We start from the raw sequence: 14,235 nt of genomic DNA on the forward strand, positions 1-14,235 counted from the left end.
TGATTTCAGGGTCATGGGATGGAGCCCTGCATAGGGCTCAGTGCTTGAATGTGGAGTCTACTTGAGATTCTCTCCCTTTCCCTCTCCTTCTGTCCCTCCCCTTGTGTTCATGCTCAGAAGCACGCTCATGCTCACTCACTCTCTCAAATAAACAAAATCTTTTAAAATATTGGGATTACATTACCTGCATTACCAAATCACTCAGGTCTATGAGACGATGACTGGCATAGTAAGTCCTTAACCAATACTGAGTTCAAATTTGAAAAGGGAAATTATTAACAGGACAGTTATTTAAAGCAGTGATTCCCAAACTTGGGGAGTCTGCATCAGAATCCTCTGGAGGGCTTGTTAAACACCAATTGCTGGGCCCCACGTGCAGAGTTTCTGATTCTACAGGTCTAAGGTGATACCTGCTACGAATTTGCATTTCTGAAAAGTTCCCAGGTGATGTGGATGCTGCTGGCCATGGAACTCACTATGAGAACCACTGGTTAGAGGAAAGGGTGAGCATAAAAGAGCATGCAAGAAAGTTCAATCACACCAGAAGAACAGTATTAATAAATATTAGAGCTGCATACTGCATACAGAAATTCCTGCCAAATTCTAGTTCTCCTGAGTATCATCAGATGATCAATAGAGGATGGGGAAAAGCAAGGCAGATTCTTGTCCTTAGAATGTCCTCTATTGGGAATTGCTTAGTGGAAGGAAGGAATGAGGGGATCTCACCTATGGACCCTTTAGCTCTGGCTCTAGATCTGCCTAGATGAAATCAGAGGAGAATAACCAAGATGACTTATGGAGCTGGCTGACGAGTATAAAAGCCCTCTGAAAGGGCACAGCTCAGGTACTGTTGATGAACCAGAGAGCCATCTCTGGCAGAAGTGGAGAGCTGGCTGTGCCTTTTCCACTGCCCTTACTACATGTGTTCTGGGGAAAACAATGTGGGGACAAGCCCCCAGGGGTTCGTAGAAGGGGTCTGCAGAAGGTTTTTCTCTTTACATACAGATGTTTATATCTGGCCAGAAGGCCACATAGGCCCCATGGTCCCATGCCAGCCAATGCCCTCTGAGACCAGCTAGCTCTCAGCTCAGTGAAGTTTTTGTTTAGGGGAGTTTAGAAATTTCTTCTTTTTTAAAAATTTATTCATGAGAGACAAAGAGACAGAGGTAGAGACATAGGCAGAAGGAGAAGCAGACTCCCTGCAGGGAGCCCAATGCAGGACTTGATCCTAGGACCCCAAATAACGACCTGAGCCAAAGGCAGATGTTCAACCACTGAGCCACCCAGGTGCCCCAGAAATTTCTTCTTTTTACATTCAGACTGGTGGGTTTTGTTAGGTATCAAGCAATAAGAGTATGAGAAGTATGAGATGAAGTTACTCTTTGAAAGAGGCCTTTCCTGGTATCTCTTGAGCATGAGAAACATGGAGCTAGCTTCACCAAATCCTCACCTCTAGTCAGGAAACTATACTCCCCCAAGTGGAGAATGGGGGAGTACCTTGTGTTGTCAGCCCTAACCCACGTAAGTAACAAGTTTATTCTAAAATCTTGATTCTTGAGAGCTGTGTGGCATGTAAGAATTAGAAGAACCTACCTTGTGGAGAAAGTAGCCTTCAGCTAGATAATGAGCTCAAGGTCAGTATCTCAAGTAGACACTGGTTATCCCCTTCCCCAGGACAGGCCTGACCAGCCTCCAGCTCTCCCAGTCCTCAAAACCTCTGGAAACCAAGCTGTTTGTGGTGCCCACTTCTGTACTGGCAGACAGGAAGCCCCCTGGTCAAGTCTGGGGCTCACCCACACATATGTGAGGAGTTACCAAGAGCAACATCATGGCAACTCTAAGGACATGGAACCAAGACAGGGCTAGGAAGGAGGTGTGGAGTCAACAGGTCTTTTCTGAGCTCCTAATATCAGCCCCAGAGAGTTGGGACTTGGCAGGCAAACCAAATACTTTCCAATAAGTTACAGAAGCAAAATGGGCTGCAATGGAATGAACCATTCCTGCAGATATTTCTCTCTGGTTAATAAAGACAGAACATGACAAGAACAAGAAAAGACTGAAGAATCTATGTAGCCACGTGCCAAGCAGGGGGCAGCCCTGCCAAAGATTTCCAGGGAACCATGAGGGTAAATGCAGGGTTCTCCTTTGGAAAGGGGCCCCTGCAATGTAGACCTACCCGTCCTCTCTAAATATCACCCACAAGAATGCCAAGCAGGTCTAAGCATCAGCAGACTGCTGACACTGATGTGGTTAACAGGCTGGCCTGCGTGTGGAAAGTTCTTAAGCTCCACCTGGGACTCCAGGGGCCATGAAGGTAGGAGCCGTGGCAGAGGAAGGCTGCTGTTTCCTTGTGTTGCTACACAACCAGGCTCTCAGCCCTGCCCTGCTGTGTCTGGGGAAAAGAGGGAAGCAAGCTCAGCATGTATGTGTAGTGACAAAAATCAGGCAGCATCCCCCATTCCCCATTATCATCCATGTTAGGGGTAAAAGGAAGCACACAAAGCAAACAGAAAATTATCTTAAAGTGCAACCAGTAAAGATTCAGCTGAAGTCACTGAAGGGAATGTAACATTTCTGAACACTACTCTATGCAAGGTGCTTTGCTGGGTACTTTCACAAAAGTCACTTCCTTTAATTCCTGTGACTACCTCTGTTTTGGGCAGAAGAGACTGAGTTATAGGGATATGAAGAGCTAGGTGACTTGTTTCTGGCTACCAAATGCCCAGTAGTAGAGCTGGGATTTGCACAGGGAGCAGACGAATCCATGCAGCCGTCAGGCTACAGCCAACAATGGTAAAGTGGGGCTAAGACCCTTGCAATGACTTTCATTTGCCAAGAGGAACAAAGAAATCATCATTTAAATGAGTGCTTTGTGGGCAAAGATGAGTCTAATTGTGTGTGTGTGTGTATACATGTGTACATGTTCATGGGTTTTTTTTTTCATTTAAAAAAGAGGAAGGGGTAAAAGATATATAGTCATAAACCAAACAGATTTAAAAAGATACCAAACCTATATAAATGTCTCTGAATCCTATAGATCTGGTGATTAACCTCTGTACTGTTCATACTAAATGATGAGTCATTATAGCTTATGAATAAAAAATGATCATCACCTGATACAAGGCTATGATTACATCCTTAAAATACACTTGTTAAGAAAATCTACTCCCCAAATATGCTTTCTAAATATATTTTCAAAGTTTAGTAATAAAGGACTCTGCAAAAAAAAAAAAAAAAAAGAAAAGAAGAAAAAAATAAAGGACTCTGCAGTGGTAATAACAATCCATTTCTCTTTTAGAAGGTAACTGTAGAGAAAGGATGATTAAAGCAAGGAACTGCATTAAAATTTACATATACTAGCATCTTTGTATTTGAAGGCAGACAGTTTGCTGTGAATAAGAGAACCAAGTTACCCTCTGCCCTCACATCCCTTCCGCTAGCCCCATGTCTGCCCTAAAGGCACAGGTTCCCAGCACAACCCCCAGACTACACTACCAGGCCCCTATCCATCATCCTCTCTGAGTCTCAAAGTCAGAGAAGGTTAGGTCTGGAAGAAGCCTTGGAGACTGCCAAATTCAACGCCTCACTTCAGAGATAAGCAAATCAAGCAAATACCCAGACAGTCTAAATGGCTTATCCAAGGTCACAGAACAAATTAACACCTGAGTTGAATGGGTAAATCTCTTCATCCCTATTCCAGGGCTTGCTGTCTTGCTGCTGAGAAAAGGCATGGTGAGGTACCAGAGAGAAAGCTCAGTAGTAAATCTCTCTCGTATCCCAGAGCTGGGCAGGACACTTGGATGCCCTTGAGCACCAAGCCCTGTGGGAGCCACTGTGATGGCTTAGAGGTCCTGGGACTTTACCTCCTCCTCCCGGAGCTTCTGCTTCCTCTTCTCTTCCACAGCAGCCCTCTTCTGGTCCTCCCGCTGCCGCTGTTCTTCCAGTTTCCGCCATCGCTCCTCAATTTGCTTTTCATACTGGAGCTTAGCTCTTTTCTGTTTCTCCAGGATCTGCTGCTCCCGGGCAGCTGGGGGAAGGAAAGTGGAAGAGAAGTGTCATTACCAGAGCACCCCACACTGTTTGGATTAACCAAAATGCAGCAGCAAGAGACAAAAAACAAAAACAAAAACAAACAAACAAAAGCACCTGGTGAGATTCTAGGCTACAGTGCTTGAGATGAAGGGTTCTGGCATCTCTGCCACTAGCTGGGGGACTCTGGGCATGCTAACTACATCATCTCTCTGCCTTGGCTACCTCTTCTGTGAAGTGGGGACCATTGCGTCTGCAAAATCACAGTGTGGTGAAGATTAAATGAGGCTGTGCGTGGAAAGTACACACTAACTGCCCCTGTACTCGGGAGCCACAGCTCCTGCTGCTATCACCAAGTTAGATCTGTCATGGTGGCCAAGCCATACACTAGGCTGAGAAATGAGTTCTAAGAGGACATCCACTAAAAACCATGTTAACTGTGTATGTACCATGCATAAGACATTAAGCTATACAAGGGTTGTAAACTCATGACATTCCCCTCAAGACCTTTCCTAAGGACTATCTATCTGGCAGGGTCAGGGAAGGGTTCCCTGGGGAAAGAATGTGTGAACCAACCAGCAGGAGGCAATCAAGAAGAACCAGAAAGCTCTTGTCTTAATTCACTATTTACCTACCTCACAGTACCCTGTGGGAACACATCAGACTTATCTGTCTATAGTTTGCAAGAGGTAAGACACCCTTTCTCATCAAGGTTTCCCGTCCTAATACAGAAAATGTCTTAACTGCTAATTTTCTCAGTTCTAAGGATGGCCCTTCTAGATGCCCTGGAAAGAGCCTGAGTGAGTGCACATAGTAGATGCTTGAGGAGGTGGGGGCAGTGACTGTTTCTTGTTCCTCACCACCTACCCACAGTCTCCGGCAGAGTGTCTAGAACACAGCAGAGATTCAATGTTTGCTGAGTAAATTAACTGTTCTGAGAAATAAATAACAATTGTGAACATGCCAGCTAAAGAGTGGATTCGCTCTCTAGTGCTCATGTTCATCTAGCAACTGTTCTACCTCTCTTCCCATTCACCCATCAATTTCTAAGGATCTTCAGAAAATACACCACCATATTTTTATTCCCTTGAACCTAAACAGCCAAAGGGCACAACTTACCAAGACATTTTTCTCTTTCTTCTCGTCTTTCTTTAGCTAGTCTCTGTCTCTCATCAGATCTTAAAAATCCATCCATGCCTACAAAAAATAAAAACAAGATGAATTAATTCTTCCCTCTGTCCCTATCTGCTGAGTGCCAGGGGCCGTTGGTCCTGCACCCTGGGGGTCTGGCCACACATATACATCATCTATCACCATCACTTAATCCACAGAGGCCCAATACACTATTCCCTAACACACACACACACACACACACACACACACACACACACACACACGGCCAGGCCCTGAGAGCTGAGGGGTAGTAGCCACAGCTTTCACATTCACCCACCAAGCTGTGCTGTAGTGGCCCCAATACCAATCCTGGAGAACCACAGTCTTTCCCTAGTCCTCTGTGCCCAGGATTGGCCCTGGAGGGGGTCAGAAAATACAGCAAGTGCCAGGGAGGCTTGGTAGTGTGCAGAAAAGCCCATCAAGCCTCCCCAAGCCTGGATCCCAATGGAGAAGAGAAGCACAAAAGTGGACACAATTATTAAACAGATAGTGAACATCCTACTTTCTGAAGGGAGCCAAATGCTGAGGGACACATACAAGTTCCTTGGTAAACACTGAGAAATATAAACACTCAAGTTTGATTTTGGTTCTGCTAAATTTGCTCCAATGTCAATCTTAGTATTTTAGAATCAAAAAGAAGAAATAAAATGTACTCCTGTTTGTCATGTAAATATCTATAAAAATAAAAGGAACAGATGGCAGTTCCTCCCCCACAAAATGTCCAGGAAACATCCCAGAAGCTCCACATCTCTACCCATCTTCTACAGGACCATAAAGGGCTTTCTGAGTCAAAGATCAAATGATATTCATGGTCATTTTAGAATTAGAAATAATTTACTACACTCAGTCACAATCAATCATTCATGAGCATTACTTATATAATATTTAGGCACAACATCTTGGAGAAATCAGCTTCTGTGTTAATACAACCAGACTCACTTTCATAGGCCCAGGCCCTCTTTTTGGTAGTGTCATATGCTGCTGACCTCATTGTGTGCCTTGCTGCCACAATTACCTACACCCCTTTTGGGGAAGTTCCTGTGACTATCCAGGAGAGAGACTAGAGGCTTGGACTCAATATAGGAAGCAGTAATACAGAGATGGATGTGATAAACAATGGATTGTCACAACTCCCCATGAGCACCTGATTTTGCAGCCTGGATTATATATCAGGTATATTAAAGCTCAAGACTAAAGTGCTAGAAAATTAACCTGGACTATAAATGCCATTACTCACGTTTGTTTTTAGTTAGCTCTTGATCATCATGCTACCAACAACATGAACATCATCAAGAATTTGAAGGCCCAACTTCTAAGCTCATCATTGCTGACTCCCCACAGTTTGATCCCAAACTCTCTTCCCAACCAACTTGACATCAGCACTGCCTCTTTCTTCCACACACCTTCCAGCTCAAAATACCCTTCTCCCACAACCCCACAGCTATTTTAATCCCACCTACCTTCAGGATCTCACAGTGCCCCAGACCCCATGATGTTATTCTCCCTCACAGTTGGCAGAACCCTAATTCCATTCTGCTTGGTTACAGAGTTCTCTGATTCAGTATCCCTGGGAGGATGGAGAGGCTACTGAGGCAAGGGTGGCTTATCTATGTTTGGGTCACCCCAGCTTGGGGTACCACTCTTCAACAGTGCCCCTGAGGTGAACATTCAATGCTCAAAGGCAAGCATGTAGTCTTGCCTACAAGACAAGAGAGAGAAAAACCAAGTTTCTCTTTTTTCTAAACGCTTTCAGGCTCTAGTGTCTACATCAATCAAGAATTTTATTAATAATGGGCAGCCTCAGTGGCTCAGTGGTTTAGCGTCACCTTCAGCCCAGGGTGTGATCCTGGAGACCTGGGATCGAGTCCCACATCAGGTTCCCTGCATGGAGCCTGCTTCTCCCTCTCCCTGTGTCTCTGCCTCTCTCTGTCTGTCTCTCTCTCTGTCTCTGTCTCTCATGAATAAATAAATAAAATTTAAAAAAAGAATTTGATTAATAAGAATTTATTCTGTGTGAGAAGTTACAAAGTGAAGCTCAGCACCCCTGGACAGATGCTTGCTTATGTCAGCACCCATATCAACCCGTCCCTCCCAGCAGGACCTGAACCTTACTCTGTATTGCCCATGTCACCCTTCAGATGTTAATGAGCCAGCCCTGTATCTGAGGTACAGTCTGAGAAACACTAAAAGTGTTCTTCAAATAGAAGAAAAAAACAAGGAAAAGGGCCAAGCACATTTGGAACTGGCCACATTACCCAGATGCTTTACAAAAACAAGTTGCTCTGTTCCAGGGATATGCATTATTTTAGGCTGCCCCCTTGTGGGCACTTGTAAGAGTCACAACTACAAATCATTTCCTTTCCAGAAAATCTTCATTACCGTGCTCAAAGTCATCATCACAAAAAAAAAAAAAAAAATTAAAAAAAAGTCATCATCACGTGCTTCATCATAATAGGAGGTGACCCAGTTACTGTGGATCAAAGGCACTTCTTGGATTTCCTTGGTTCAGTCACCTTATGATGCAGGTACTATTTCAATCCTCATAGTTGTAGAAAGGGAGGTCACACCATCAGAAAGTGGAAAAGCCAGATCCTAATCCAAGAACCTAACTCTAGGACCCACACTCTTAACTACTGTTCTCTTGCAAAGGAAGAAATGTAACAGCTTGACCTTAGTGCCTATGAATGAAATCTGTCACCCAGTATCACACACAAGGAACAAATCCCATCTTTGTCTCTGGAATAAGTCTGCAAATTTGGAGAGGTCTAAGTCTAGCTCATTAGAGAGGTATCAAATAAGCACTACTGTAAGCCAAGCACTGGCTGCTGGGTGCAGATCTGGCCAATGCCCAGGCAGGGTAATTATTTGCTTCCTCTTCAAACTGATGGTTTGGAAATGTTTTAGAGAGGCTGATGCTAGGTGGGAAAGGGGGTTAGCCAGAGAATCTTGGGGACAGCCATGGAAAGCAATTCTGCTTTGGCTTCAATGAAGAGGGTGAAGTGACTCAAACATTCCAATATGGGTAACCTGGAGTCTCTGTATTGTCACACAGAGTTGCAAGCCATGTGCGGCTACTTCACTTTAAGATAATCAAAATTAAATGCAATTAGGGAAGCCTGGCTGGCTCAGTCGGAAGAACATGTGACTCTTGATCTCAGGGTTATGAGTTTGAGTCCCACACTGGGTATTTAGATTCCTTAAATAAACTTAAAAAATTAAATGCAATTAAAAGTTCAGTTCCTCACCACACTGGTACATTTCAGACACTCACTTTCCACATGAGGCTTGCAACTATCACACTGGACAGCACTGAAGGAGAAATCTGGCAGCTCCCTCTTATGATCCCTTCCTTAACGCTTAGCTGCTCTGGGGCACATATGGATAAGCAAGATGTCAGAGTTCAATCAGGGTTGTAAGGCTGGGGTAGGGCCTCGTTCTTTCACACAGCTTGGCCCCTCCTGACTACAAGAACTCTCAATCATTTCTAGAACATTCATTTGAAGAAAAGCCAAATAATTAACTCATATCTCCAACTTCCATCTTGTGCCTTTCCATGACGCTCTAGGAACCTCTGCTGAGAAGCACCCAGCTTATCCCAGTAGAGCACAAACCAGACCACCTCTATTTGTTAGGGGCCATGGACTTAACCAGTTATTACCACTAGTACAACACAGTCAGAGGAATTGAGGTATACCATGATTAACACAATCAGGGTAAATAATATATAAACATTAACAATACCAAAAGACCTCCTCTAAAGACCCAGTATACTTAAGGGTTAATGCTCAATTTGGTTCCTACAGGTAGCCTTCTCTCTGTATGGCCTGAAATTCTAAAATGTTTAGTTTTCCTACCCAATAAATCATCCTTTGTCCATTAATACCTCGTACTATATGCGTACACTTGTTTCTTTTTTAATAAACCAGAGACTCAATGTTATCTTTGAACCCCATGAGAAGAGATGGAGAATAGATCTGTGCTTGTCAGAGGATAGGAAAGAGGGGCAGAAAGGAGTAGGTGGCTATTAAAGGGCAGCATGAGGGATCCTGTGGTAATGGAAATGTTGTCTATCTTGACTATATCAGTGTCACCACTTTGGTTAGGACAATGTACTATAGTGCTGCAAGCTAGTATTGTTGGGGAAAACCAGGTAAAGGGTATATGGGATCTCTCTGTAGAATCACTTATAACTGTATGTGAATCTACAGTGACCTCAAAATAGAAAGTTTAATTTAGGGATGCCTGGGTGGCTCAGTGCATGATCCCAGGTTGGGAGACTGAGTCTTGCATCAGGCTCCCTGCAAGGAGCCTATTTCTCCCTTTGCCTGTGTCTCTGTCTCTCTGTGTCTCTCACGAATAAATAAAATCTTTTTTTTTAAAAAAGAAAGTTTAATTTAAAAAATATGGCTAAGGGGTGAAGCCCTGGAGAAGAACCAAAGACAGAGGGAGCAGAGGATATCTTCCTGGGAGGTGTCTCACTCAGGAGAAGGACAAGGGGTATACATGTCAGAGCCATGCCTGTGCCATTCCTGATGCAAGAATGCTTCCCAGGACAATAGCATTCAGGTAATGTGCACTACTGAAACAGAGGCCTCGTCCTGAGCAACTCACTCCATGGAAATGAAAATGAAACGGATACTGAGCAGCTAAACAACTATTTTATGTTAACAGAACACCGTAAAATTTCATACTTCACTGATGTGCTCTTGCTTGGAGTAACTTCCCATTATCCTTGGGCTGCAGCAATACATTTTTAAAAACTAATTTTAAAATGAATTTTATTAGCCTTAGCACTCTCTCACTAGAATATTAATGGGCTGATATCAGTCAATTATTCATGGTACTGGTAATAACCATTATCAAAATACAAAGTTTTTAGGGGAAGCCAGCTGTGTTCAACTTTTAAAAATTAATTGTATTAAATGAATTTTAAAGTAACTTTCCCAAACATACTCTTATCAGTGCAACTGAGTCAGTGTCCATAAAAAAGAAAAGGGAACTAGAAATGAAGAGCTTATCAAATAATAAATACAATGCTTGCCAGCCACCTCCCAGTGGGGCATCCTCCTCTCTGTGGACTGGCAAGGCATGAATGTATTCACCTCCGTGGTGACTCGTGCTGTCATCTGTCTCAATGCAGGAAGACCAGTGGTTCTCAAATATGGCTATACAATGGAGTCACCTTGGGAGCTTTTAAAAGGACAGATGCATTTCCCTCCCAGAGGCTAACTTACTATCTTAGGTGTAAACAGAATGGTAGTGCTTTAAAAACTCCCATGTAATTCTAACATACAGCAGGACTGAGAAATGTCCTAGCCCACTACTCCCCTGCCACTGGAGTATGCATCAGAACCACCTGGAGGGCTTGTGAACTCTTACTACCAGGTGGCACTCCCAGAGCTTGTGACAGAGTGGGCCTGGGGTGAGCTGGAGAATCTGCCTTTCTAACAAGTTCCCAGGTGAGGCTGATGCTGCTGGTTCAGGGCCCACATCTTGAGAACTGTTGTTCTAGACTATGCTCATTCTACACTGCAAGGCCTTGCCCGTGGCTCCTCTGTGGATGTCTGGAGCCCAGGAGAATGTGGGGGTCACAAAGTGGGATGGAGGGAATGTAAAGAGATGATCGACCATCTGCCTGCAAAGAGATGATCCCCACACACAGCAGTTCCCTTTGCTACGGTTGTTACTGCCCCACATGCTATATGGCCTGGGCCTGCCTGTTCATTTGCCCCTTGCCCTCTAAACTCTTATCTCTCAATCCCCAGCACCTTGCACATGGTACTCAAACACTTACTGAATGAATAGGCCATGAATATTATGTCCCATTGATCGAAACCGCCCCATGTGTAGAGCATTTAAACCTTTTATCAGTAATGTCTATAAAAACAAGTAACATTTTGAAGCATCTTTGTACCTGTTATGCTGCTGGAGTTGGGCAAGGAGTACCAAGATAAAGAAAGGAAAGCAGTTTTTCCCACTGCCCCCAACGTTCCCCCACAAGGCTAAAATAAATCTTTCCTCTAAATTCTATCAGTGCTCTGCCTCTCTCAGCCCTTTTCCCTCTTTAATTTGAATTGGGGTCCCTCTCTCATTCATGGCCCTCAAGCACAGGAAGCTCCACCCTCCACACTGTTACCCATTCCAGTCCATCGATCAGGATATAAGCTTCTTTTTTCTTCCTTTTTTTTTTTTTGAAGATTTTATTTATTTATTTATTTATTTATTTATTTATTTATTTATTTATTTATTTATTTATTTAAAGATTTTATTTATTCATGAGAGACACAGAGAAAGGAGAGAGAGAGAGAGAGAGAGAGAGAGAGGCAGAGACACAGGCAGAAAGAGAAGCAGGCTCCATGCAGGGAGCCCGATGTGGGACTCGATCCCGGGTCTCCAGGATCACTCCCTGGGCCAAAGGCAGTGCTAAACCGCTGAGCCACCTGGGCTGCCCAAAGTTTTATTTTTAAGTACACTCTAGACCCCATGTGGGGCTTGAACCTAAAACTCTGAGATCAAGAGTTGCATGCTCTACTGACTGAGCCATCAAGCGAACCCAAAATAAGCTTCTTAAGGGAAAGACCCATGTCCCATTTCTTCCTGTAGCCCCAAGGGCCTAGTACAGTATTCTGTACTATGATAAACACTTAATAAATGCTGAATTCACAGGCACCTACTGTGTGCCAGGCCCAGAAAGGATATTAAGCAATGTAACCAGAAAACCAGTCCACCAATCAACCAAAGGCAAACAAGCAACAATTTTGGATCACTCAGCATAAGGGACCCAGATTATGCACCACCCTAAACTGCTCAGACTCATGGGCTCACCAACCCTGGACCTCAGCCACCTGTCATGCTCCTTAGCCACAATTGTTCTAGTGATGGCTCAAGTAGCTTCTCACTCACCACGCCCTGGAAGCTGCTCCTGCCACTGCCTCCAACAGAGGAGCCCCCATACATGACACCAGGTAAAAAGGAGCAATGGTAGCACCTTGACATTGACAAGGCCAATCCTGCAGAGGCCAGGAAACATGACCCAGAAGACACAGGGGTTAAGGCCCTGCGACAAGCACTCTGAGACAGGAAGGTGACAATGGATGAATTGCTTGCTCTTCTTTTATTAGTGAACTGGGATTCTACTGAGTCACTGGGGATTCCTAACCTCTCTGGACACGGCCTGAGGGTCCAAGCACTACCAGCAATGCCATAGTCAGCTTGATGATGCATCATCTTTTATTTTCTCTCCTTCCTTCCCCAGCTCATATACATTTCCCCTCACTCTTAGTTCTTAGGGAGCATACCCCTCAATAAAGTGCTGATGGGTATAAAAGAGGTGTACCTGCATATGAATGTTCATAGCAGCATCATTCAGAATAGCCACAAAGTGGAAACAACTCAAATGCCCATCAACTACTAAATGGATAAATAAAACATGGTATGTTCATATAATGAAATGTTATTTGGTCATAAAAAAAAAGGAATGAAAGGGATGATGGGCTGTTAATGGATACAGGATTTCTTTTAGGGGTAATGGAAATGTTCTGGTATTAAATAGTAAACGATGGTTGTACAACACTGTCCATGTACTAAACCCTACCAAAGTTTACATTTCAAAACGGTAACATGTTATGTGAATTATATTGCAATAATAAAATCTTGCAGAAAGAAAAAAAAATCATCATATGGAGGGCTCCACAATAACATTTAAAATCTCATCTGTGGCCTTCGTCCAAGTCTCCCAAGTTACTGCTTTGACTTTTTCCTCTCAATTATCCAAATGGTATATTTGGTTCCAATAAAGCATTTTTCATACAATGAGAATGCATGTGGTTCATCTGAGTATGTAAAAATCATACATATACATATAATCCCTGAAAAATATCTGCCACACAATTTCAAGATCTTTGTTATATTTTATAAAACTGGGGAACAAAAGTGAATATTTGTAAGCTGAAAGAAAAGGAAATATATCTGCTACTGTTTGTTCAAAAGATGGGGGAGGGGATGAAAAAATAATAAATTATAAATGTGTTATGATACACAATTATGATTACATGAAGTGATGATATATGTGAAGAATTTTCCATTATGATAAAAATAAAAGCTCATTAAATGTTAGTGGCTATTATTTTTAGGGGGGCTATATTTTGAGATTAAAGAAATTGAAACTCAAAAAGTCGTGACCCACCCAATGTCATACTAAGTGGGAGGATTCTCATTTCTCTCTGATCCTTACTCCACTGTGATTTTTCCTACACTCTACTACAGAATCATATTCAGATCAATGAAAGGGAGGAAGGTGAAAATTCCAGAGGGGTAATGGTATATGCAAAAATATGCTAGAAAATAATAGTTAAAGCCTGAAATCTCATTGAACTTCATTCCTACCAGTAAACTGAAAATCAATTGACAGAATCTAGAACCTTTTTCATCTTTGCATAAGGGTATTGTTTTTGTCCAGAAAGCATCACATATTCCTGTCTTATGTTTTTCAATTAAAATCTCAAAAACAGAGCACCTGGGTGGCTCAGTGGTTGAGCGTCTGACTTCGGCTCAGGTCGTGGTCCCGGGGTCCCGGGATCGAGTCCCACATCAGGCTCCCTGCAGGAGCCTGCTTCTCTCTCTGCCTGTGTCTCTGCCTCTATCTCTGTCTCTCATGAATAAATAAATAAACTTAAAAAAAATAAAATCTCAAAAACAATTACAATCCCATAGGGTTACTAAACTTTCTATTTAAATTTCTTTCAATGTGGAACTAAATCTCAATTCTCAGTAGGTCCTGTCGGCATCTGTCCATATTTCAGGATGACTGCTTTAATGCAGTGGACTGTAATGAAAATCAACAGCACCAACAGTTGACAGATCTTCTAAAGATTCTTGTCCTGTAACCTGATTTTTCTCCAAAATGAAATTCATATCCATTAAAGGATTCTGAGAATAATAAATCAACCCTTACACTGTTACAATCAGGGTTTAATCCTATCAGTGCACAATGCACAAAAAAAAAATCCCCCAAAAGAAAAAAAAAATCCCCAA

The 14,235-nt window shown here is 43.0% G+C and overlaps 1 protein-coding gene across 2 annotated transcripts in view; it reads right to left on the reverse strand.

Moving 5' to 3' along the window:
* The window catches only part of MAP7D2 (MAP7 domain containing 2), a 103,208-nt gene that overhangs the window by 48,062 nt on the left and 40,911 nt on the right, over window positions 1–14,235 (reverse strand). For both annotated transcript variants that reach the window (XM_055338694.1, XM_055338693.1), the window contains exons 2-3: window positions 5,149–5,226; window positions 3,864–4,027 (exon numbers count right to left, since the gene is read on the reverse strand). In XM_055338694.1, coding sequence (XP_055194669.1) covers window positions 3,864–4,027; window positions 5,149–5,226 — 242 coding nt within the window. The remainder of the gene's footprint in view (window positions 1–3,863; window positions 4,028–5,148; window positions 5,227–14,235) is intronic.

This window comes from Nyctereutes procyonoides, unplaced genomic scaffold (genome assembly GCF_905146905.1).
Source record: "Nyctereutes procyonoides isolate TBG_1078 unplaced genomic scaffold, NYPRO_anot_genome, whole genome shotgun sequence".
In the NCBI taxonomy this organism is placed as follows: domain Eukaryota; kingdom Metazoa; phylum Chordata; class Mammalia; order Carnivora; family Canidae; genus Nyctereutes; species Nyctereutes procyonoides.